This window comes from Eulemur rufifrons, chromosome 1, assembly GCF_041146395.1.
Source record: "Eulemur rufifrons isolate Redbay chromosome 1, OSU_ERuf_1, whole genome shotgun sequence".
Lineage (NCBI taxonomy): Eukaryota > Metazoa > Chordata > Mammalia > Primates > Lemuridae > Eulemur > Eulemur rufifrons.
The window spans coordinates 93,286,005-93,308,341 of record NC_090983.1 but is presented as its reverse complement, the minus strand read 5'-3'; the positions used below and the strand labels follow the sequence as shown (position 1 = coordinate 93,308,341).

The 22,337-nt window shown below is 54.8% G+C and overlaps 1 protein-coding gene across 3 annotated transcripts in view; it reads right to left on the bottom strand.

The window, feature by feature from the left end:
* The window catches only part of STEAP3 (STEAP3 metalloreductase), a 34,609-nt gene extending 25,013 nt beyond the window's left edge, over positions 1–9,596 (bottom strand). Inside the window, exons 1-2 of one of the 3 annotated variants that reach the window (XM_069460823.1) lie at positions 9,538–9,592; positions 3,033–3,448 (exon numbers count right to left, since the gene is read on the bottom strand). In XM_069460823.1, coding sequence (XP_069316924.1) covers positions 3,033–3,054 — 22 coding nt within the window. In that variant the 5' untranslated portion in view covers positions 3,055–3,448; positions 9,538–9,592. Of the gene's footprint in view, positions 1–3,032; positions 3,449–8,397; positions 8,634–9,537 lie in introns of those variants that run through there. The other 2 variants (XM_069460913.1, XM_069460744.1) reach the window with 2 other exon arrangements.
* Between the last annotated feature and the right edge of the window lie 12,741 nt (positions 9,597–22,337).

The window sequence follows — 22,337 nt, the reverse complement described above, 5'->3', positions numbered from 1 at the left end:
AATGGTTGGTCTTGCCAAGCCTCCTCTGAGAAATTCCTTCATTAATTTTCCCTGTGTACCCTCATGGAGCAAGGCATCAGGGCCGTGCTGGTGGCCAAAGACAGCCTGCCCTCTTTGGGCTCTTAGGAGAAAAGCCAGCTACCCTGTGCAGCAAGGAGCAAAATGCTCGAATGAGGGCATGGCCAGGCTGTGGAGCCAGGGAGGAGTGGCTCACTTGCCCAGTGAGGTCAGGGAGCTGGCATAGGGGGGCAGCCAGCTCCCTATGGGCCGGTTAAGCCAACCAGGCTGGAGGCCATCAGGCAGCGGCAGCTGAATCTGCAGCCTCAACATCTGAAGTTGGGTGCTTTCTTGCTTTTCAGGGAAACTTGGAGCTGCACACCCTGGGGCTGGTGGGTCTTGTGGGCTGTGGCTGCCCCCACCCCTCCCCTTGCAGTGTATGCAGAATCAGGGCTGTGTCTTGGCCCTATTTCTGGGCAGGGGGGCTGAAGGGGCAAGGGGCAGCTGAGACACACTGAGACAGCTCCAGGGTGTCTGCCAAGGAGCTCAGACACCTGATCAACCTCGTATCAACTGATTCTTGGGCTTGGAGATGCATGCTTCCCCCTGGTTTGCCCAGATGATGCACTGCCTTTTCCAGGAAGCCTCTGGGGGGCCCTCCCCTGACCCTTGGTGGCCTCTTCCTTTGGACTCTGATGGACACTGGAAGTCGGCCCCATCTTCCATCTGCTCTAAAGGTGGGGAGAGTCATGCAGCCACTTCCCAACCACCTGCCATGTGCCAGCTCCAACTTTTGCAAGAGCTCTAAATTTTGCAAGAGTCCCCAGAGCACAAAAGGCTGGTCCACACAGCCCTGGGAGCAGCTCCTGGCTTTAACCTGGACCTAGGACAGCGGAGACTTCATACTCTGGGACTCAATCCACTTTTGTCACATTACTATTGACTGCACACACTGCTTCACTTGTCTGTCACCCCACCAGAAGGGAGGCACTTATTCATTTCTGTGCCTCTAGCTCCTAGCCCAGGGCCTTGCATACAGTAGGTGCTCAATTAATGTTTGTGGCTTGAATGATGTAATGACCAGATTCTGAGCCTGGGGGTGGGAGTGCTTGTGAGACATAGTTGTTCTCCCCAGGACCTAGCTGGGGCCCCCTGCAGCCAGTGGCAATGAAATCACAGTATCGCGAATGCCTAATACCACTGCAGCCTGGGTATGGAGCCGGCATGCAATGGTGCACACTTTCCCTTCAAGGTCCAAAGGGGTGGATGGTGCTGGGGCCCTACCCCTGATAACCCCCTTCACCGCTCCCCACATGCTACTGTTAATATTAAAACTAACACTCTTTGATATGAATAATTCACATTTCCCAGTCAGGTAAAATGAATAACAGCTTCTGTAAAGTCTTTCCCATTTTACGGATCTGAAATCTACAATCTAAGTAAAAAGCAGGCACTTGCTATGCAAATAAAGACAGCTATCAGGGAAGTTCCCTTTCCTGCCCCATGTAGAAATCCCGGGCCTCCCCGGGGACATGAGCTCCACCTTCCCCAACCGAGAGGAGCTGAGCAGGCACATCCCAGCACCCAGCAAGTGCCTGGGGCAGACACAGCTGCAGGAGCAAGAGGCAAATGCCGGAGATCGGGCCGTGGGTGTGCGCATGCCGGGTTTGACCTGCAGGAGGCTGCCATTACTTCCACTTTGCAGGTGACAAAACTGAGGTCCAGGCTCCCCCTGGGCCCCAGAGTTGGCTCCTGCCTGCCCCGGATCTACTGTGCCCTAATCCCACCCGGTGCCTGCGTTCCAGCTGCCTCCAGAGTGGCGAGGGCCGCAGGTGCCTTGCCACAGACGTGAGTAACAGCTGGTCACCCGGTCGGCACCAGGCTCTGATGTCTTCTGCTCTCTTCCCCTTCGGTTTTCCTCCTCCTCCCTGAGCTGCCCCAACTCACACTTTCCAGCGTCTCATTCTTGGGCTGTTTCTGCAGATCTGGGGCCGCCCTGTATCCCAGACCCAAGCACGGTAGCATGGCCCCCCGGGCTTTGTTCTCATTGGGACCCTTCAGTCTTGGGGGCCAGAAGGCTCCGCTGACCCCTGGTCCCTCTCCGCATCCCACCCCTGGCCTCCCACAGCTGACCTGAGAGGAGAGAGGACAGAAGACGCCAGTTTCAAATCAGGGTTTAAAAGCTCAGTTATAGCCACACACATCTTAATTGGTGCGTTTCTATTTTCTCTGTGGGCATTTTTTCCTTTCTGATGGATTCTTACAAACGTTTTACTGTTATATTTCTTGTAATACTGCCTGGAATCGTTATTTAGACATCATAAAAAAATCATTATATTTTTAAAAGGTAGGCTGAGACGTTCCTACAAAAGCTCAGGCACACACATAAGCCAATCCACACACAAATACGCATACGTGCAAGTTTCATCTGATGGAAAACAAGTTTATCGCCACACCACTTTGCAAAATAAAAGTGAATGAATAATTTATAGGGCTTTTTACAAACATCTAGATTTTCAAATCATTCTAGAAAAATCCGGTTCAATTACTTGCAGCAACAGTTCTGTGATAAACCAATGTAGCAAAGGTTACCAATAAGTAAAATTTATAATCTCGATGGGCTGCCTTCCACAGAAATGCATCACAAACACTATTATCTTTTTAAAAACACACACTCACACACGCCAGATCCCACAAAGCTGTTGCTGTCACTACATGAAGGCGCCATGTATGATAAATCCTTGAACCTTTTACTTTGCAAAGGCTCCTGATTTAATAGCCTGGACTCCCCTCCCTCAAAAGGGGGCCATGAAAATGTGCAGAAGAGAACATTTGCCATTTGATTTTGGCAAGAACCGCATCATACTCCACTCTTTGCTGCCAGTTCCAAGGCGGCACAGAGCCCCGGGAGATGTTAAGTTCTCTGGACTCCCCAGAGATTCGAGGGGTGCGCTAGGCCAGGGACTGGTGGGGCTGCTGGGAGGGACCCGCACACGACCCATGCCACCTTGGGTCTGCACCTTAACCAGACTTACCAACAGCAGGCTGGTGCGACATCTGGCTGGCACAGGGTCTGAAGCTTGAGTCCCTCGACAACCCCACTGTGGTCCGACCACCCCTTCTCGCTCGTGTCTCCAGTCTGTGGACAGCCTGACTTTCGTTCTCACTTTTGGTTTCTCAGAAGGCGAAGGGCCTGCCAGGGGCTTGGACAGCCGGGCTGCCTCCCCCTCAGCCTGTGTGCCAGCTCCTGGCCACAGGGCCGGGGCGGGAGTGTGACTGATGCTTGGTTAGAGAGTGCACTGGGAGAGAGAGCAGTCAGGCCTGAGACTTCCTGTTTGGGGAGGAAACCTCACTGGTGGTAATTAGTGGCTCAGACTCGGGTCTCTTTGCTACAGGAACTGAGGCGGGACGACCAGCAGAACCCAGGATGCATAAAATGAATAAATGTCATCTGACACGCACATGCACATGAGAGAAAGAAAGGGGGGATGGGGGAGGCATTTACTCTTCAGGATACAAAGACAAACATAATGGCTGTAGAAAGTGGCAATTTATCAAATTCTGTGCGGGAAATTTATTGCGATCAACCCATGGCTGTCATTGGCTTAGTGATAATTCTCTCGGCATTTTGTACTGACAAAGGCTTCATTGTCATCTTTTACTTGCTAGTCAGTGCCCAGGGTGGGAAGAAAGACAGACAGATAGAAAAATCCATAACACAACACAGCACTGTCCCAAGGGCAAAGCGTGGACTTCGGGGGACACGGGCACGTTCCTGTGGCTGTGGCTGGCTTTTCCGTTGACGTGGAGGCCGCACCTGCAGCCCTAAGGAGGCCAGAGGTTTGGAGGCTTTTGTATCACTGGAGTAAATTGTGCTAAGTCCATTCTTAGGGACAAGTACATTCAGTTGTTTTCAACTTGTCTGGAAACCAGCGATCTTGGCGTACGTCACCTCGAAGTAACCCTGGGCATTTGATAACCAGAACACACAGCACCGGGCCCTGGGCAGGGTTGCCGTTATTATTAATACCAACGACCCGAACGGGCCCGCAGAGTTCTCTGGCTCCCGTGGCCCCCCACGTCTGCCCCTTACCAGAGTGAGAGCTCCTGTGGGCACAGTTAGATCCCTGAATCTCCCCACAGCCCAGCACAGGCCTTACACAGGCTGACCTCCCACTACCCCGCCTGCCAGGTCCTGCCCCTCCGCTTCGGCCAGCGCCACGACGTCCACCGAGTCTCGACATCCTCCTGGCCCGTCCAAATCCCCCTTCCTGGGAGATCCCGCCCAAGCGCTTGGGCACGTAAGGCTCCGGCCAGCTCCCCACAGCTCCCCCACCCAGCAGTCTCTCCCCACGCTGAATTCACAGGGGCAGCCGTGTGGTCTGACAGACCGGGGTGTGAACTGAGGTTCGGCCACGTGCCAGCAGGGTGACCGTGGGCAGGCAGCTTTCCCTCTCTGGTCTGACGATTAAGCAAAACGGTGAATGTGGAAACCACCTCCGCTCCCTACACCTCCCTTAGAGCGGCTCCTGTGTACGCTTCTCCTTGCTCTGCCGTGGGCCACTCACCGCACACGGCCCTGACCTCCCTGCCTCTGGTGCCCTGTTGCTCTTTGGTCACTCAGCAGCGTCAGCTGAGGGCAGGGACCTGTGTGTCCCCCACTCCTGCACATCCACAAATGAGGCAGGCCGGTGCCTATGGGGCCCACGGGGCCCACTAGTGAACACCGGAATCACCCAGGGAGCTTAAGCAGCAGGTTTCTGGGCAGCCCCAGCCCCCGACTGAGGTGGGGGTGGCAGGGGTGTTCAGGGCTCTGTGTTCTTACCAAAGCTCCTGGGTGGTCTCTGGGTCCCCTTGGAGAAGCCGTACTGAGAGGGAACCACTCTTCCTTAGGAAAGCAAGCCTTCCAAGGCATCGGCAGGACAGGAGCTCACAAGCACCCCAGTTCCTGGAGGGCTCTGGGTCAGCTGCGACAGCTGCTCCCTGTGGTTCTCACTGAGCTCCCTCCTTGGGAATCCCCCTCCCCTCAGTACTCCACTCACAGCCACACCATATGTTCAGGAGAGTTCTAGCAAAGGTCATGGGAGGACAAAAAGCAGCTACTCCAGAACTCCAGAGCTCACACCAGCATGGGTGTTGTAAGGTCTCCCCTTTGGGCTGTGGATCCAGGAATAGCCTCCTGATCCAGGAGTACCAGGAGGGCAGGGCTTTCCTGATGGAACTCGCCTCCCCTATCACAGTCCTTGGCTGCTGGGCCCAGCACTGTCTTCCTTCCCCCCCAGTTCCAGGGACCACCTTATTTCTGGCAAGTCTGGAGCCATCTCCGAGGACCAGCCACAAAGGGCCTGGTCTCACTTCCCACAGCTGCTCTTGTCCCCCACCCAGGTGGGGGCTGATTCGCTGGACAGTGGGACTCCCACACGCCCCCTGCATCCAACGCACTAGGACCCGTGCGCAGGCCTGGCTAGTCACCCAGAAAGCTTCAGCCAGGGTGCCCACTGCAGCAACGTGCAGGCCGGGCTTCCCCTGCAGGGCCCAGCTCACAGACACCCTGACCTCCAGCTGTGCACCCAGAGTGCGTTCACCTTCAGAGAGACCCTCTCCCCAGCTGTGCTGGGTCTCAGCCCCGGGCAAGCCTTCTCCCTCTCAAGCCCAACACAGATCACAAGCCGACCTTCCCTACAGCTGGACAGTCACCTCACCAGCATCGGGTACCTACGGTAACAGGAAGGTCGTTCCATCACAGACCCTACCACACCGGCTTTGAGACAGCCCACTACCCCGAATAAAGTTTACAAGGCCCATTAGCCAATCCTCAAATCCCTTCACACTTTCCTGTGATTAGTTTTATAATCTTAGGTCTGTATTTTTTTAAAACAATTTAATCTGACAGCTCAAGAAGGCTCTACAATGTCCTGTTTGCTTCGATCCCACCTGGCTCTCATTAAGCGGAAGTCGGAGACAGGAGTGAGTTACTGCCTGATTGCAGAACAATCAGTGCTCACCTGTGCCCGTTCCGCCAGGTGACTCTGGGGATGCATGAGGACAGACTGATTGGGAAGAGTTGAGTACCAAGTAATTCTCCAGTGACAAGTTCTTACGTTGCCAAAGCGGCCAAACCCCGGTCTGTTCAGCCACACCTGAAGGGGAGGGAACATTCTGCCCCGGGCCGACGTGGCACTGCAGGAGTTTATGATCCACTATAGCAGTTACCCATCGGCCCTGATGGCAGGCACAGCAGCGGGTACCTCCAGCTTGGGCTGTGGGGACATCTCTGATTTGGCATCCTGGCTTACACCAGCTGTGGGTCCTGGGCCTCACTGACACTGCACCTCCTCACTTGTATTCAGAAATATGTGACGCGTGTGGGTGTTTACAGTGTGGTAAGTGACAGCAACACTCATCCTGCCAGAAGTGGGACTCAGCCAGTCTTGAAGTTTCTGGCACAAAGTTAGTGCTCAGTAAACGTTTGCTGAATGAATAAGTGATGAGGCAGAATTTGGACGTACAGTTAGTGGTTAGGAGTCTCAGGTTTGGAACAAAGGAGAGGCTGGAGTCACATGTGTCCTTGGGAAAGTTACACGGCTGGGAGAATAACACTATCTACCCCCTAAGAGTCTTGAGTTACAAATGACCTCAGCTATATAATGTGCTGGGCCCAGGGCCTGCCATGAAGGGCACTGCCTGAACAGTGACAAGGACTGTCATTCTAGGGTGATGGTGGTGGTGTATGGCATGCCAAGGTTGTTAAGGGCTGACAGGTTGGAGCACGCAGAGGCCTGGGACCTGCAGGAAGTCATGTTGGACAGGTAGGTGGGCCCAGCTGCAGGGGGCAGATGGGAGGAAGTGAGACTTCTGCAGCCCAATTTTCAGTACCCCCTAGAGGGTCCTGCGCGACCCCTTGCCTTCTCCTCTCCAAGTTCTGTGACCTCCACAGCCTCCCAAATTGGGATGGGGTTGGCAGAAGTGGGGTAGGAGTGAAAAAAAGAGGCACATGCTCCTCTAGGCCCCGTAGGGAGGAAAGGAGCCAACTTGGCTTTTGGTTTTAATAACTACTTAAACTGGCAAACTTCCTTGTTTTAAATCAAGAGGCCCATTCCCGGTCTAGATGCTAGGAAGCAGTTTCATGGAGGGCTTAATTTACTCAGCTCAAGCCTGCCCAGCTCAGGAAGACCCGGCCACTATGCATGACAAGGAGGGCAGGAAGGGGTGGGTCCAGCCTCAGCTGGAAGGCAAGGGGGCTGGACATCCCCAAATGGCTAGCTTCCCTGCCCTGTCCCAAACTGCCTGAAAGCCACCCGAGTCCACTGAGGTTTTCATTTGCAGCTAGACAGGGAATGAAGCAGGCAGCGCAGACTTCTCCTCCCAGCCTGGTAGGCATCCAGCTGAGCTGGGAACCCTAGGGTTCAGAGCCAACGCCAGTTGCAAGGGGACTTGGAGGCCACTCTCTGTGCCTCAGTTACCTTCTCTAAGAAACTGAGAGGTTGAGATGAGAAGTGCAATGAGCCTGGAAGCTCCCCAGCTGGTTAACACTCAAACCCTAGGGGAATGGGGAGGGATCTGATATTTACTGCACTCCTAAAACTCAGCACTTTACACAGTTAACCTTCCACCCAGGCATTATTGTCCCTGTTTAATGAGGATATCCTGTTCTAAGCCCTTGGCAAGGTTTTATAGACTCATGTCGTAGGGTGAAGAGCCGAGGTTCAGACTCAGCCCATCTGACTCCGAAGCCAGGCTCTTGCCCCACCCATCACTCAGGTGTGGGGCTTTGGACTGCAGTCAAGAACTTTCACTTTTTAACTACCTGAAGCCCTGTCCAACACCTTGGTCTCTGATCAGTCCAAGGAGGGAAGGGCCATGGGACAGAACAACAACAACAACAACAAACCTTTGTGTCTTGACACCTCAGGCTCCCAGTGACCAGAATAGGAAATATAAACAGGAGAGGAATCTACCTGTCTGACATCTCTAGGCTAGAAAGGGCACATGTGTGGTCCCCGTTTAACCAGGCCAGGTCCTGGGGACCTCAGCAAGCTTGGGGCAGGCTGTTCAACTCTCACGTAAACAGGTGGCCTGGCCTGCGTTCCCTGCTGTCTCTGAGGCCAGCTTCACCCCATGCCAATTCCATATCTTCCTCCCAGCTTGTTGGCAGAGGCCACCTGTCTACCATTCAAAGCCTCCTTCAGGAAGCCTTCCCTCCCCCACTACTCCCCCAGTGACACCGTGTGCCCCACTGCACCCATTCATCCATCAGACATTGATTACGCAGGGGCTCCCTGCCAGCCCCTCTGCAGGCCGCTGCGGACAGAGATGAGTAAGACAGTCTAGGTCCTCCAGGGCTCCTGGCTGATTTGGTCAGCTGCAGGTGGGACTTGGGCATCTATATTTTTCACAAACCTTGCAGGTGACTGAGAGGGCACACCCAGAAGAGATCTTTCGGTTTGTGGACATTCTGGCCCTCAGCACTGCATTCTTTGGGCTGGCAGAATCCTCTGAGACTTGGTCTGTCTCTCTCCACTAATAGGTTCCTCTGGGTTCCCAAGTCAGATAAATCTGGGTTCATATCCTACTTCTGCAACTTGTTCGCTGTGTACCCTTGCAAAATACCCAGGCTCTCTGAGGCTCAGTTTCCCCATCTGTAACAAGAGATAATAATAAGGCCTTCCTGTTGGCGTAGTGTGTGCAAAGCCCTTAGCAAGGTACCTGGCACACATAAAGGTGCAATAAATATTTGCCATTAATTACATTATGGCTGCACTCCGATGGATAGAAATACCTCCCTGAACCAGAACCCCATTCTGGAGCATCTCAGAGGGGGCCCTGGATAACTGGGAGGCCTCTCAGTGTCTTCTGTCAGGGCTCCAACAGGACCTGCCTGCATTTTCCCTGCAGATCGGCCTCCTGGCCCCCAAACTACGTATTAGCTGGGGGAAGCCTCCCCTTCATTTATCCAGGGTGATGAAAGTTCCAACCACACCTCTCCGGGCAGCCTGCCCCCAAATTTCAGGAAGTGGGCAGGAGGGGGAACTTTGCACTGGGCGGTCCAGCCTCCACTGGGCCAAGGTCGGGCGCCTGGGTCCCTGCTCTGCTCGGCTGCGAAGGGGTTGGGAGGCCTGGCGAGGAAGAACCCGGAAAATCCCGCCCAGGGCTGCCACCCTTCCCCCGGGACGGGCTAGCCAGAGCCGCGGGGCACATGAGACCTGTGGACTCAGCCGGGGAGGGGCGCCTACGTCTGCACCCCGGGCTCGGGCCGCCTGCTCCCCCCACTGCCGCCGCCTGCTCTGCCCACTAGCCTGGCGCGCGCGGCTTTGGTCCCGGGCAGGCAGGCTCACGGGGTTGCGGGGCACAGGACCCAGTTTCTCTGCCCCCGGGCGCACGTGGCCCAGTCCCAGGGGACGGGGTCGCCTCCAAACATGTGGAGGCGCCCGGGCTCCGTGCGGCGGTGGCGCAGGGTGCTACTCGGCGGGCACCAGGAAAAGAGTCCCGGGACAGGGCGAAGCCCACAGCCCCACGGCGACCGGGGAAGGGGTCACTCACCTCCGTGGCCCGCTGCTCGGAGCAGCGCCGGCGGCTGAAGGTCCGCGGCGGAGGCGGTGGCTCGGCCCGAGGCTCCTCCTCTCTCCGCGCCCCACCCGCCCATGAGGGCCGGACCTGCAGGGGAGGTGGCCGCCCGCCAGCCCGCTGTTGCTTATCCGGCTCGGCCACCTCTACCAGGGCCACAATCTGGGAGCCGCAGGGCCCTCGATCCCCGCCCAGCCCTGCAGCCTTGGCAGCTGCAGTATCGTCTGACCACCGTCCGTCCGCCCTGGCCGGGGGGCAGGAGTTCAAAGCCAGCCCCGCCACTTCCTGATCTGCAGTCCCCTGCACACCATTAAAGTAAGCAGAACTCCGGGCCCACCTCTTCCCCAGGACCAGGAGGGCGTGGGGGCCAGGGAGACCTCTAGGTCCTCTCTCCGTTAACCTGAGGGACACCGCAAATCCACGTCCCTTTTGTAACCCAGGTTAAGTGGCAGGCCAAGGTTGCACAGGTGGGAAGATGCCAAGGCGCCGGACTGCATGCCATGGAAGTGAGGGCAGGAGAGGCCCTTTGTCTTCCCTCTTAACAAGGTCACACCCAGGCCTTTGTGGTCTCAGCCACATCTCTGTCCCTTGCCCACCTTCCCAGTAGTCCTCAGGTTTCAATGCCTGGGAGCAGTGGTGGCCTTTCCTGCCCTGGGGCACCACCAGCTAGCCTCCCCGGCCCTCTAATGCCCATGGCTTCACTGCGCCCCAGTGAGTCGGGGTGTAAAGTGAGGACATCTTTTGCGTACCTTTCTAGAGGTATGTGCATCGGGCTCTCTCAGTGACTACACTTGCTGCCTCAGGCATTCCCCTCCCTTGACAAGTGAGGAGATGGGGGCTCTTATGGTTAGGTGGGGCACCAACTTCACTCAGCTTCTTGGGAGGCCGAGTGGGGGTTTCCTGACCCTTAGGACTCTTTCTAGAATATTCTTGAGGGGAGACTATTTCATTTGTCCCTGATGAGGAGCTTCAGGTTATTCTTAGGAAGTCTGAGAATCCTGTTTTCCAGGAAGCCAGCCTCTGTTGGGGAGCTAAAGCCCCAGGGAGGCCAGAGGCAGGGGCTGGGCCTCAGGGGTGGCCCCACAACTGGACCCCAAAGGGCACAGTGGGGATGCAGAGGCAGAGTTCTGATCTCCTGTGGAGGGAGTGCTGCTGCGAGGGGCCTCTCCTCCACCCTCCTGCCCACCGAGACCCACCCTGGCACACCTGTGCTTGCTCACGATGTAGGTTCCTCCCCCCAGCTCCCTGCTCAGCCAGGCCCCAAGGCCCAGAGCCTTTTCTGCCTCCTTCAGGGACCTTCCTGGCCCACCGTGCTCCAGGGCAATGCCCTCTGGGGACTCCTGTGGGCAGTTCTCATAGGTCCTTTATCCATTCAACACTCACAGTGCCCCCACCGTTCCAGGCAGTGTTCCCAGTGCTGGGGACACAGATGTCCCTGCCCTTAGAATGTCAGGTCTAGCAGGTGGCCCCTGCAGTGAGTTGTAAACTCTGACAGGCAAGAACCGGTTCCTAGCTCCTTGGTGCCCTGGCATGGAGCTGGTGGGGATCTTGGAACATCCTTCCTTTAGTGCCAACCGGTGGCACAAGGAGATCGAGCTTAGGAAACGGAAGCGCTGAGAGGTCTTCCAGCATCCCGGGAAGGTCTCCATGCAAGCAGGTCTCTTTGTGGGGCCCCCCATGAGCTGGAGAGAGAGAGAGAGCTGGGCTGGCAGAGCTTAGCAGAGGGTATCCCAAAGGAGCGTAAGCTTCTGCAAGAGAGAACTGCGAGGCCTGAAAGGCACGGGAGGGAGGGGAGTGACACCGCACCTTGGCAGACAGAGCACCCGACCACGCCCTTGGCCTTTGGCACTTGGCCTGTCCACCGCTGCCTAGACTGGGGGAGCCTTGAGTGTGAGCCTGTCTCACCGGCATGGGGTCTGGTGTGGGTGAGAGCTCAGGAACTGTTTCCTGGAGTTTGGGGGCCAAATTCTCCAAGGCAGATGAGCCCTCTCCTCTCCAGGAGGGAAAGTGATGTGCTGAGGTTTGTTGGGCACCTTGTATGGGCCAGACTCTGGCGTCCTCTGCCAAGGGCAGTGCAACCCAGAGCCATCCTTTCAGCTGTTTGTCGGATCCTGTTACTCCTCTGCTCAAACGCTCCCCTGGCTCTCTCGTCTCTAGTCTCTGAGCAAAAGTGAAACCCTTGCAGTGGCCGTGAGGCCCACGTGATCGGCCTGCTCTATGCTCTGCCACCTCACCCTCTGTCTCCCTCTTTCTGCTCACTGTGTCCCACCAGGCCAGCCTTCTCCCTTGTCCTCACAGAGATTCGCAGGATCCTGCCCCTGGCTGTTCCCTCCGCCTGGACCCCAGGTGTCCCCACGGCTCCCCATTTCTCCTTTTAGTCTTTGCTGAAATGTCATCACCTCCCGGAGGCCCCCCGATCTCCCCCAGCCCCCTTCCATGTACTTGCTCTATTTCTTTCCTTTTGTTTCTTCATAGCCTTTATCACCTTTCAACACTATAAAGCAGACTTTATGTCTGTTGTTTAGTAACTGTCTTCTCCTACAGAAATATGAGCTCCTCCACGGCAGGGGTTTTTATCTGTTTATTCATTTCTGTATCCATGGTGCCCAGGGCAGTGCCAGGCACACAGTAGGTGCTCAGTAAATATTTGCTGAATAGATGCACCCCTGACCTCGCCCTTCCTCAGCACCCCTCCCTCAGCACCTCTGGGAAGCTCCCCCACGGCTCGGCCCACTCACCTCCCTTGTACGCCCCAGAGCCGGCGTGATGCCCAGTCAGGCGTGTTCCACACATGCATTTAGGGATGTCTGGACCTGGACTCGCTGAGTATTCAATCTATAGAGCGCCTGGGCTTGCCCTTTTCCTTGAAGACAAGGCTAGCCCTTTGGCCAAGAAGACAAGAGTGTCTAGGAAGAGAATCTAGATTCATCTCCTACTTGGACTGAGAGGAGAGGCATGTTTTTCCGTCACAGCTTCTTGGGTTGATCCAGCATTTATAGGCTGGGACAGAGCACATCCATCCCACAAAATAAACACTCGGACTATTAAAATGAGATGGCCACGGGAAGCCGTGTGCCTGCTGCGCTCTGACAGCCCTGGCCAGGAGCCAGGCCACCTGGATCTTGTCCTGCCCAGGCCAGGGCAGGCTGTGGTCCCAGGGAAGGTGCTGCTCCCCCTGCCCCACACTTTTGTCCCACTAGACCGGGTGCCCTGAGACTCCTCCAAGCTTCTGGGGGCACAGGCAGCTGTTCCCTTGTGTAAGGGAGGTGGTGAGGCTGCATTTGGGGTGAAGGATCCAGGGGGTGATTCAGGCAAATGGAGGAATTGTCTTTGCTGTTGTGATGATCCAGTGGGCACAGTCATGCCAGCAACACTCAGAGCTGAGGCAGCACTGGGCGAAGGGAATGGTCTGAGAGAAGCCACCAAGCGGGGAGGCAAGCTGCTGCTTTCCACAGCACACTATTGTGAGCCAGCGTTGCACGGCATTATAAGGCGTGGCTTAGGGGACATTAGGACACCCCCCATACACCGGATCTCCCTGCACCCCAGAGTTCAGCACCCTACTGCAGCATAAGGCTGCCCTCCTTCCATCCTCTACTGCAACTTGAGCTCTCAGATGGGGGACGCTCGGAGCTCTGTGTAGTGAGATCTGTGTATCCGCAGGGAGGTTTGGCCATGGCCAGCACAAGAGTGTGGAGAAGGTTCTAAAGGTAGGTGCTGCAAGGGGAGGGTGGACAAAGGACGGGACGGAGGGGAAGTTTTTCTAAGGAGCTCCCTGGCACATAGTAGGTACTTAAACTTTTGTGCAGGATCAACTGTCTAGGCTTGCGACAAGGGGGTCCCAGCAGTACAAGGAGCAGCATAGGAGAGACGGCAGCTGTGGCCCCTGGTGACCAGGGCCCCGGTCCCACTATCCCTGCCCCAGCCTGTGGCGAGTCGCCTGGCAGAGGGGACACTACCTCGAGGTCCAGGTCTGGTGAGATGGGCTCTCAGGGCAGGCAGGACACAGGGAAGTGTGAGTGTCCTGTGATGGTGGTCCCTGAAGGGCCCCCAGCTGGTTGGGTTTTCTTTTCTTAGTAACTCGTGTCAGAGGTCCAAGGAGGCATCCTGCTCCCAAACCCTCTGTGCTCATCTCCAAAATCCGGCAGAGGGTGTGCCCTGACTGTGACAGGGTGGTGGCAGTCAAGGGGAAGGGGGCTCTGCCACCGGCATGCACAGACCTTTCCTGTTTATTTTGCTTACACAGTCAGCTTTTTCCAAAGCAGCTGGGGACAGCTTACAAGGAAAAGCTTAACGATGAACCAGACGCAGAAAAATCATGGACTGGGGAAAAGACAGTGGAATTTAAATATATTTAACGAGGATAATACAGTCAGAACATGGGTCTGAGTGTCCCATTGCCGTGGTCAAGGGGGAATAGGATCAGTTATTGGAAAGGAGCAAATATACTAGTCATATTTTTTCCTTGGGGCTTTGTGTAATAGGTACTGAGTGTGGTGAAGGTGAGAGCCATTCACTCCACACTGACAGAAGTTCAAAAGCAGATGAAATCATTAACTCCTCTCCGGGCAGAAGCGCCTCCTCCTGCAACTTCTGAGCCCGGCGGAGACGCCAGACTCCAAAAAAAAAAAAAAGAAAAAAAAAAAGCAGATGAAATCAGGCTATTGGCTCACAGGACCTATAAGAAAGCGGAGTACGGATTATAGTGCACCCTGGTGAGGGTGAGCTTCCTCCAGTTCTAGGTTTCTGTTCACCTGCATCCACCCAGGTGTCCAGGGAGTTGTCAGTTCCCCAACTGTGCTGTAGATTGCGCTTCTCAAAGTTTACCGTGTATACAATTTCCTAGGGGGTCTTGTTATAATGCCCATCTAATTTGGGGGGTCTGGGTGGGCCTGGCACTCGGCAATTCTAAAACCCTCCCAGGCCGTCACGGGCACTGCCTTTGGAGCAGCACGGGGCTACAGCACTGGCTTCTCCCGTTGCCCAGGGGCGAGCGCCTTTCTCATGGCCAGCTGAGGGGCAGCGCATGTTACCACGGGCAGGCCAGGCGAGCGGAATCTGCCTCTGGGCCCAGGAAGTGCCTCCTGGCTGTGCCAGGCCAGCTTCCCTCTATCCCAGTCGGGCACCGTGGTCTACCGGGGTTGGGGAACCTGCAGCCTCAAGGCCACACGTGGCCCTCCAGATCCCCAACTGCGGCCCCTCCACCAAATCCAAGCTTCACAGAACAAATTCCTTTATTAAAAGGATTTGGTCTGTAAAATTTGGATTCAGTCAAAAGGCCGCACTCAAGGATCCAGAAGGCCACATGTGGCCTTGAGGCCGGACTCACTCAGCTCAGCATGGGCCGTGGAGATAAGTGTCAGCAGAGGCTTAGGGGCAGGCAGGTCACTGCCCAGCACAGGCAGGGTTGGGGGGCCCTGGCCTCAGGGTCTGCTGCAAACACACTGGGATCAGAGGTGGAGATAAGCCCTGCCTCCAGGGCTGGGCATGGGTTTCAACCTGCCCCGGTCTCGGTCTCCTTGATCTTGGCCCTCAAGGGGAGGCGAGGGGAGGGACGTGACCTTTGCCGGAGTCCCTCCTATGGCAAGCCCTGTGCTACATTGAGATCACCCCCTGCAGTCCCCACTGAGTCCCTGCCAAATGAGTGGGATTGGCCCCATTTTTCAGATGAGGATGTGACTGGCTCAGCATGACCCAGTGCGGACGCGGCAGATCCCAGAGGAGCCAGGTCCAGCTGACTCCAGATCTTCTGCTGCCTTTGTCTCCCTAGGCGGAGAAGGCCTATGGGCAGTGGCCTGCACACCTTTGGTGACCCTCTTGGTTCGAGGACTGGGGCCAGCTTGCTGTGAGGGCCCAGCAGGGGCCATCCATGCAGTCTGACTGGAGAGCCTTTCTCTCAAACGCTCCTCCCCATGTACCACAGCCTGCCTAGGGGAGATCCCACCAGCCACGCCCAGTGCCTCGGTGTGTCCACCTGAGATCCTCACGGCAGGGAAGCAGGTCTGTGGAATGCCGGGTCAGTCATGGGGAGTCCGGTTCTGCCTGGCATGCTACCTGATTTCGTGGACATGCACACAAGAGGGACATCATAACAGAGACGTCTTTATTAGTTTTTTAAAAAAATTTTTGTAGAGGTAGAGTCTCACTGTGTTGCCCAGGCTGGTCTTGAACTCTTGGCCTCAAGGGAGCTCCCCACCTCGGCCCCGAAAGTGCTGGCATTACAGGTGTGAGCCACCGTGCCTGACTCAGAGCCATCCTCAGACATTTGCAGTCAGACCCTCCGAAAGGAAAAGAAGGGATGTTAGAGACAGGAAGGCAGACTACTGATAGCCAGTTCCAAGAGGAAATATACCTCAGGGTGGGAAAAGGTTTTCATTATCCTGTGTGATTATCTAAACCCACACCTCCTCTGAGAAGCCATCAGGAAATGGCTCTCCTCCTGCCTCCCCCTGCCCCACGGCAAGGAATCCCATGTGGGCAATGGATGCCAGCAGCCCCTGACCCCTCTCCTCCCCATCCCACAGGAACCATGGGTACCCTGGGCACCCTGGTCTGGGAATCAGGAAACCTGGCCATGCCCTGCCCCCATGGCTGAGCGACTCATAAAATCTCTTCTTGCTGGGCCTCCCACTCCTTCCTGCTTGAGGTGTCTGAGATCTTAGAACTTCCCCCCGCTGCTTTGAGAGTTTCTGGGAACAGGTCCTGTACACAGGCTGGGGGCTCTGAAAGGCACTTCAGGAGATGGGGCTGGGAGGGAGGGGGCAGGTGACGAGAGGCCTGGTTTGTCTTTGGTGAGAAATGAGGCTTTATCATGCTGGCACTGGGAGGCCAGGAAGATTTTAGGAGGCATGCCTGTCTGTGTGATGATAATAGCTAACATTTTTTGAGTGCTTGCTACATACTAGGTGCTGTTCAAAGCATTTTGACTGTATTAACTCATTTAATCCTCATAGTACATTTTCCCCATTTTTGAATAGGGAAACTGAGGCAGGAGGAGGTTAAGTCATATGTCTGCTGTGACATAGCTCAGAAAGTGGCAGAGGCTGGGCGCGGGGCTCACGCCTGTGTAACCCTAGCACTCTGGGAGGCCGAGGCGGGAGGATTGCTGGAGGTCAGGAGTTCAAGACCAGCCTGAGCAAGAGTGAGACCCCGTCTCTACTAAAAATAGAAAGAAATTATCTGGACAACTAAAAATATATATAGAAAAAAGTTAGCCGGGCATGGTGGCACATGCCTGTAGTCCCAACTACTCGGGAGGCTGAGGCAGTAGGATTGTTTAAGCCCAGGAGTTTGAGGTTGCTGTGAGCTAGGCTGATGCCACGGCACTCTACCCTGGGCCACACAGTGAGACTGTCTCAAAAAAAAAAAAAAAAAAAAAAAGAAGTGGCAGAGCCAGGATTCGAATCCGCAGGTCTTTTTTGGTGCTCACCCCTCCATCTACATCCCTGTTGTCTGTTTGCCCCTATTCATTTCAGAAGGGCTTCTCTCCCCGGTCGCTGTGCAGAGGCTGGATCAAAGAAGGAAGATACCAGGCTGGGCTTAATGGGCAAGTGGCGGACGGGGTCTCCAGGCTATATTTTGAAGTCTGCTTAGGGGACACACTAAGTCTTGTGTGTTGGAAGCCTGTTGCCCAGGCCCCGAGGCTGCACATTTAATTAAAGGGTGCAGAACAAGTGCCCACAGCGGGCCTCCAGCTGGGGCTGGAAAGTCAGCAGACAGGCAGTTTAGCCAAGGTCCTGATCTTGCCCGCCAAGACCAGGAAGGGAAGTGACTGCAAGACCTGTGGCCCACCTACTGACTTTGCCACCTAGAAAGAACAAGGCTTTTGAAGTTACCAGGACCTAGGTTTAATGTTGAGCCTCAGTTTTCTTATCTGTAAAATGGGAATGGTAATACCAGGCAGAGTAAGCCAAGTGCAGATGGTACAATGCAGGCCTTGAACACACTGAATTCCCCGCCTCACCTCACCTTGGCTCCTTGTCCTCCTCCACCACAATCAATTCTCTGGATTTCAGACGCTGGGGGTGATGGAAGGAGCATGCCAGGAAGCAGGGTGGACTCTGTCACTCAGCCTCAGCCTTGCTGGGGGGCCTGATTTGGGTGGTTGCGAGGCCCAGTCTTCCCTCAGCTCTCTCATTCCATTTCACTCTTCCTGCAGCCCCAGAAACGCTCGTCCTCCTGGGAAGCACCCCTCTCTCCACCTCCCTGCTCCAGGCCCGTGTGGCCACTCTGACTTCTTGGGACGCCAGCTCTGCCAGCCCCTCCCCTCCTCAGGCCTCCGTCTCAAACAGTCTGAGGAGTCAGAAATCGCTCACACCTGGTGTCTAGGTGAGGTCAGGGTGAAGTATGGGGAAGATTTTTTTAGATTTTTTAAAATTGACATAGCATAGTTGTATACATTTTAGAGGCACATGTGATATTTTGATACATGTATATACTGTACAGTGGTCAAATCAGTGTTATTGGGTTATCTGTCACCTCAAACATTGACTTTTTCTTTGTGTTAAGAACATCACAATTCTTCTCCTGTAGCTATTTTGAAATATGCAAGTTATTATTAAATGATTTATAACAATTAATAATCTTCCTACCACACTATTAAATGGGAAACATCTAACCTGATTAAATTAGGGTCCACTGAGTGGGAGAGGTTAGGGGTGCCAGGCCCCGCACCTTCCCCAATTAACAAGAACTTGTGATGGGAGCTACCAAAGGCAGCGGGCAGCAGCCTGGGAGTGGGTTCAGGGAAAGCATGGGGCAGCCCCAGGGGAGATATTTTCTGCTGGGGGTGAAGAGGGGCTTTGGGTACCTTCTTGTCATCAAGCCCAGGAGGCCACATCTTTGCTGGTGCTCCCTTCCTGGAACACAGAGCTGCCTGAATGCAATAATTGACTATAAGACACACTGGGACAACAGCACGTATGCAGATGTATGCAAATAACATGTAAATGTAGCTGGCCTTAGGCTGGGTGCCCTGGGATGGCAGCTGGTTGGGGAGGGGTGCCCCCGCCTTTTTTACTTCTGACTTTGCCTTAAGCCTCAGAGGGCCTCACAGGGAAAGGCCATCGCCTCCCCTCCACACAGTCCCTTCTCAGTGGGCCTCAGCAGGAGACAGCAAGCAACTATGGTGCGCCAACGTGGGTAGGTCCCGCTGTGCAGGAAGTGGGGCCACCAGAGAGAAAGATTCCAGGCACATGGGCACCAAGGGACACTAGAGAGAAGGATTTCAGGCACAGGCATGGGCTTTGCATAGGCTATTTGGTTGGGGACAATGTCCTCATTCCATAGAAAAGAACAGCTTAAAACTGAGTATGGTGGCTCATACCTGTAATCCTAGCACTCTGGGAGGCTGAGGTGGGAGGATCACTTGAGGCCAGGAGTTCAAGAGGGGCCTGGGCAATGTATGGAGACCTCAAGTCTCTAAAAAAAATTTAAAAATTAGCTGGGTATGGTGGTACACACCTGTAGTCTCAGCTAGGCAGGAGGTTGAGGTGGGAAGATTGGCTGAGCCCAGGAGTTCAAGGTTACAATGAACTATGGTCGCCCCACTACACTCCAGCCTGGGCAACAGAGTGAGACCCTGTCTCAAACCCCAGCCCCCCAAACACACATACACGTGTGCTCATACACAAAGAAGAAAAGAAAAGGACAGCTTGGAGAGAGGCAGGGGATTTCCTCATCTCACACTGGAGTCCCATCCAAGGCTGCCTGACTCTGATTCCACGCCGCCTTCCCCACGCCACTGCCTACGATGCTGTGCCACCTGATCAATAAGTAGTGTGCCTTGTGTGTGTGTATACATGTGGGCATGGGGTCACCTAGACCTCCAGACCCCGCCGATCCCCTGCACCCCTGCAGTGGGCCTGGGCCCCTAACATGGTGGCACTGAGGCGGCTCTCCATCCCCAGCCCTGGGGCCTGGCTCATCTTTAAGGTACTTAGAGTCTATTTCAGCCACGGGGGTCTTTGTTGCTCTTTTCTTAAGTCAGCCTTGTCCAGGCCAGACCACACTCTGTGGCTGGTTGGGGGTGGGGTTTTCTTGGTGTACGGAATGAGTTCTCTTAGCTAGTCATCTAGGGAAGAAGTTAATCCTGGGTGGGAGATTAGGAGTGCGTTAGACTTGGGAAAGGAGGTCCCCTTCGGCCCTGGAGGAACCAAATGCTCAGGTATGGAGTGGGTAAGAATTCCAGCTGGTGGGGGCTGAGCTGCAACCTTCCTGGGCAGCATGTGCTTGGGAACTCAACTGCACCCCAAGGGACAGGGACACAACTCTTCACTGCCCCAGGCTATCACACAGGGAGCACGTACAATCATGGGTAAAATGAGATGCCAAGCCCCACGTCCTTGGTAGAGGGCAAACAGAAGCCATGGCAATGTGGGGAGTTGGCCGTGGGCCACTGTGGGGCACAGGGCAGTGCTGGGCTTCCTGCCCACGCTGGGCAGGGGTTGGGGAGGCCAGCACTTAGGCAGGGATGGAGCCGGCCGTTTCCTGGGGCCATTAGCAGGCGAGTGGCTGCTGAAAAATTAACCAGAGGCCTGGTATGAACTTCTGGGGAGGAGCCCCCCTCAGGAGCCCACATGCGTGGTGGGGACCGAGTGTGGGGCACAGGGCTGCAGGGCCTGGTCTGCCTTTTGGAAAAGGAGAGCGAGGAGAAAAATCAGGAGCCTGCCCCCCACAGACTTCCCCAGAGTGAGTTTGGGGGCGAGCCTGAGGCCTGGGGCGCCTTTCCTGTGAACCCTACTTGAGCCTCAGGTCCAGGAAGCCGTCTCTGACCCTTAGGGTCTCCCACCTGGCACATGCTCTGAAGACAACCCCGCTCCCCTGCCGGGACACAGAGAACCATTCCCCAAAGTGTAGTGCTTGGACACGGTGGGGGGGTGGCACTCGGGATTAAAAGAAAATGGAAGGCCTCAGAAGCTGCCTCAGAACCAAGAATTTTCTAACCTTCTCTTATTTATCCCCCCCCCCCACCACCACCACCAAGTGCAGGGAGGGAGTCTTTCTGGAATTTCCTTATCTGACTAAGGAAACTTTTTTGCAAAAGAAATGCAATTGTCTTAAGACTCCCTCCCTAGGGATCTTATCAAATAACCAGGAAAGATTAACTACCTACCAGAGAAGAGAAAAAGTTAAAACCTATCACCACACTTGACAGACTTTTCATCTGTGCTTCTGAGGGTGGCTTTGGACAATTACCTAGGAGACTTTATCCACGTGAGATGACAACATTGCTGGGCTCTTGCCTGGAATCCCAGCTGCTCAGGAGGCTGCGGCGGGAGGACTAGGGTGGTTGCACCACACTCCAGCCTGGGTGACAGAGTGAGACCCCATCTCCAAAAAATAAAATAAAAATACATGTTTTTGGACTCGGTGAGCATTGTAGAGGGGAAGGGCAAGCCTCTAATCCTCGCTTGGGTAAGGCAAAGTCATAAAATGTAACCAAAATGTTTGTACCCTCACAATATCCTAAAATAAAAATAAATTAAAGAAATACATTTTTTAAAAAAGGTTTTTTTTTGAGGGAGCCGTGAGATCTGAGAGCATGCACCCCATCAAAGGAGGCCCTGAACCTTGGTTCACAGAGCAGCTTTGCCCCTCACCTTCCCATACCTTGTGTGTGGGGGCCATTTAGTGTCCTAAGAGAATCATTTACAAGGGGATGTCTGCGGGAGTGGGGGGGGGGGGCATTCAATTCCCCTGAGATTATTTACTGCTGCTCAGAATTGCCTACACCCACCCCTGCCTCTGCCTGTACTATTGATGCTTCAGCCACCTGGCCCTCCTTTGAGTCTCACAGTCTGTGGGGCTCCCATGCTTATGCACATTAGTAAATTTGCATGCCTTTTTCTCCTATTCATTCGTCTATTGTCCGTTCATTTTAAGTGAACTTCAGGGGGCAGAGCGGAAGCATCCGCTCCACCTCCACCCCGGTCAGCCCCAAAAGGCTCTTTCTCGAGGCAGCAGCCCCGCCTTAAACCCTGTGAGCAGAGGCTGGAGAGAGTGCTGGCACGAGGGGCCGTGGGGACTCCGCATCTGTGAGCTGGCTGTCCCGCTGCCTGCAAAGCAGGGCCCTGTGCCGGGAGCTCACGGGCATCATCTCTGGCGTCTTCAGCGCTCTTGTGGGAAGACTCCGCATGCCCATCTCTCAGTTGAGAACACTGATGCTCCAGCACTGAGAATCAAACACCAATGGATGGTGCTTTATGAATAGTCAAGCGCGGGGCAGTATTGAGTGTGCACCCGGCCTCAACCCCTCTCTCGCTGCAGGAGAAAGTGGCACTTGAATTGAGGAGTTTGTTCCAGGCTCAAGATCTCTCCCTTCAGCTGGCAAATACCAATGTTTGAAAGCCCTTGTTGGGTGGTTGGTTTGTCAAATGGGTATAAGGCAATGGCATTCAAGCTTTTTCACATTAGCACACCTATCCCCGTACACACATAATCAAATCTAGGTTATACGCTCGTAATTGAGACAAAGTTGTTAGAAACAAAATGTATAATGTATAATAACATCTGACTTTTTAAAATTTTATTCTATCCCACTTCATTCTTTTTCATTAAAGGAAAAGCTTGTTGACCCAACCCTCTAATAAAGCTGCAAATAAAAGTTTGCGAACACTGGCTGTCAGGATGTGGCGTCACTGAGCACATCGCTTACTGTGGCAGTGGGTGGGCTGTAGCTTGAAGTGGGAAACACAGCTGGAGACTGTCTGGCCACACACCCTCTCTGAGCACGTACCCTGAGGGTGTGGCTGGGGTCCAGGATCCCCTCTGCATCC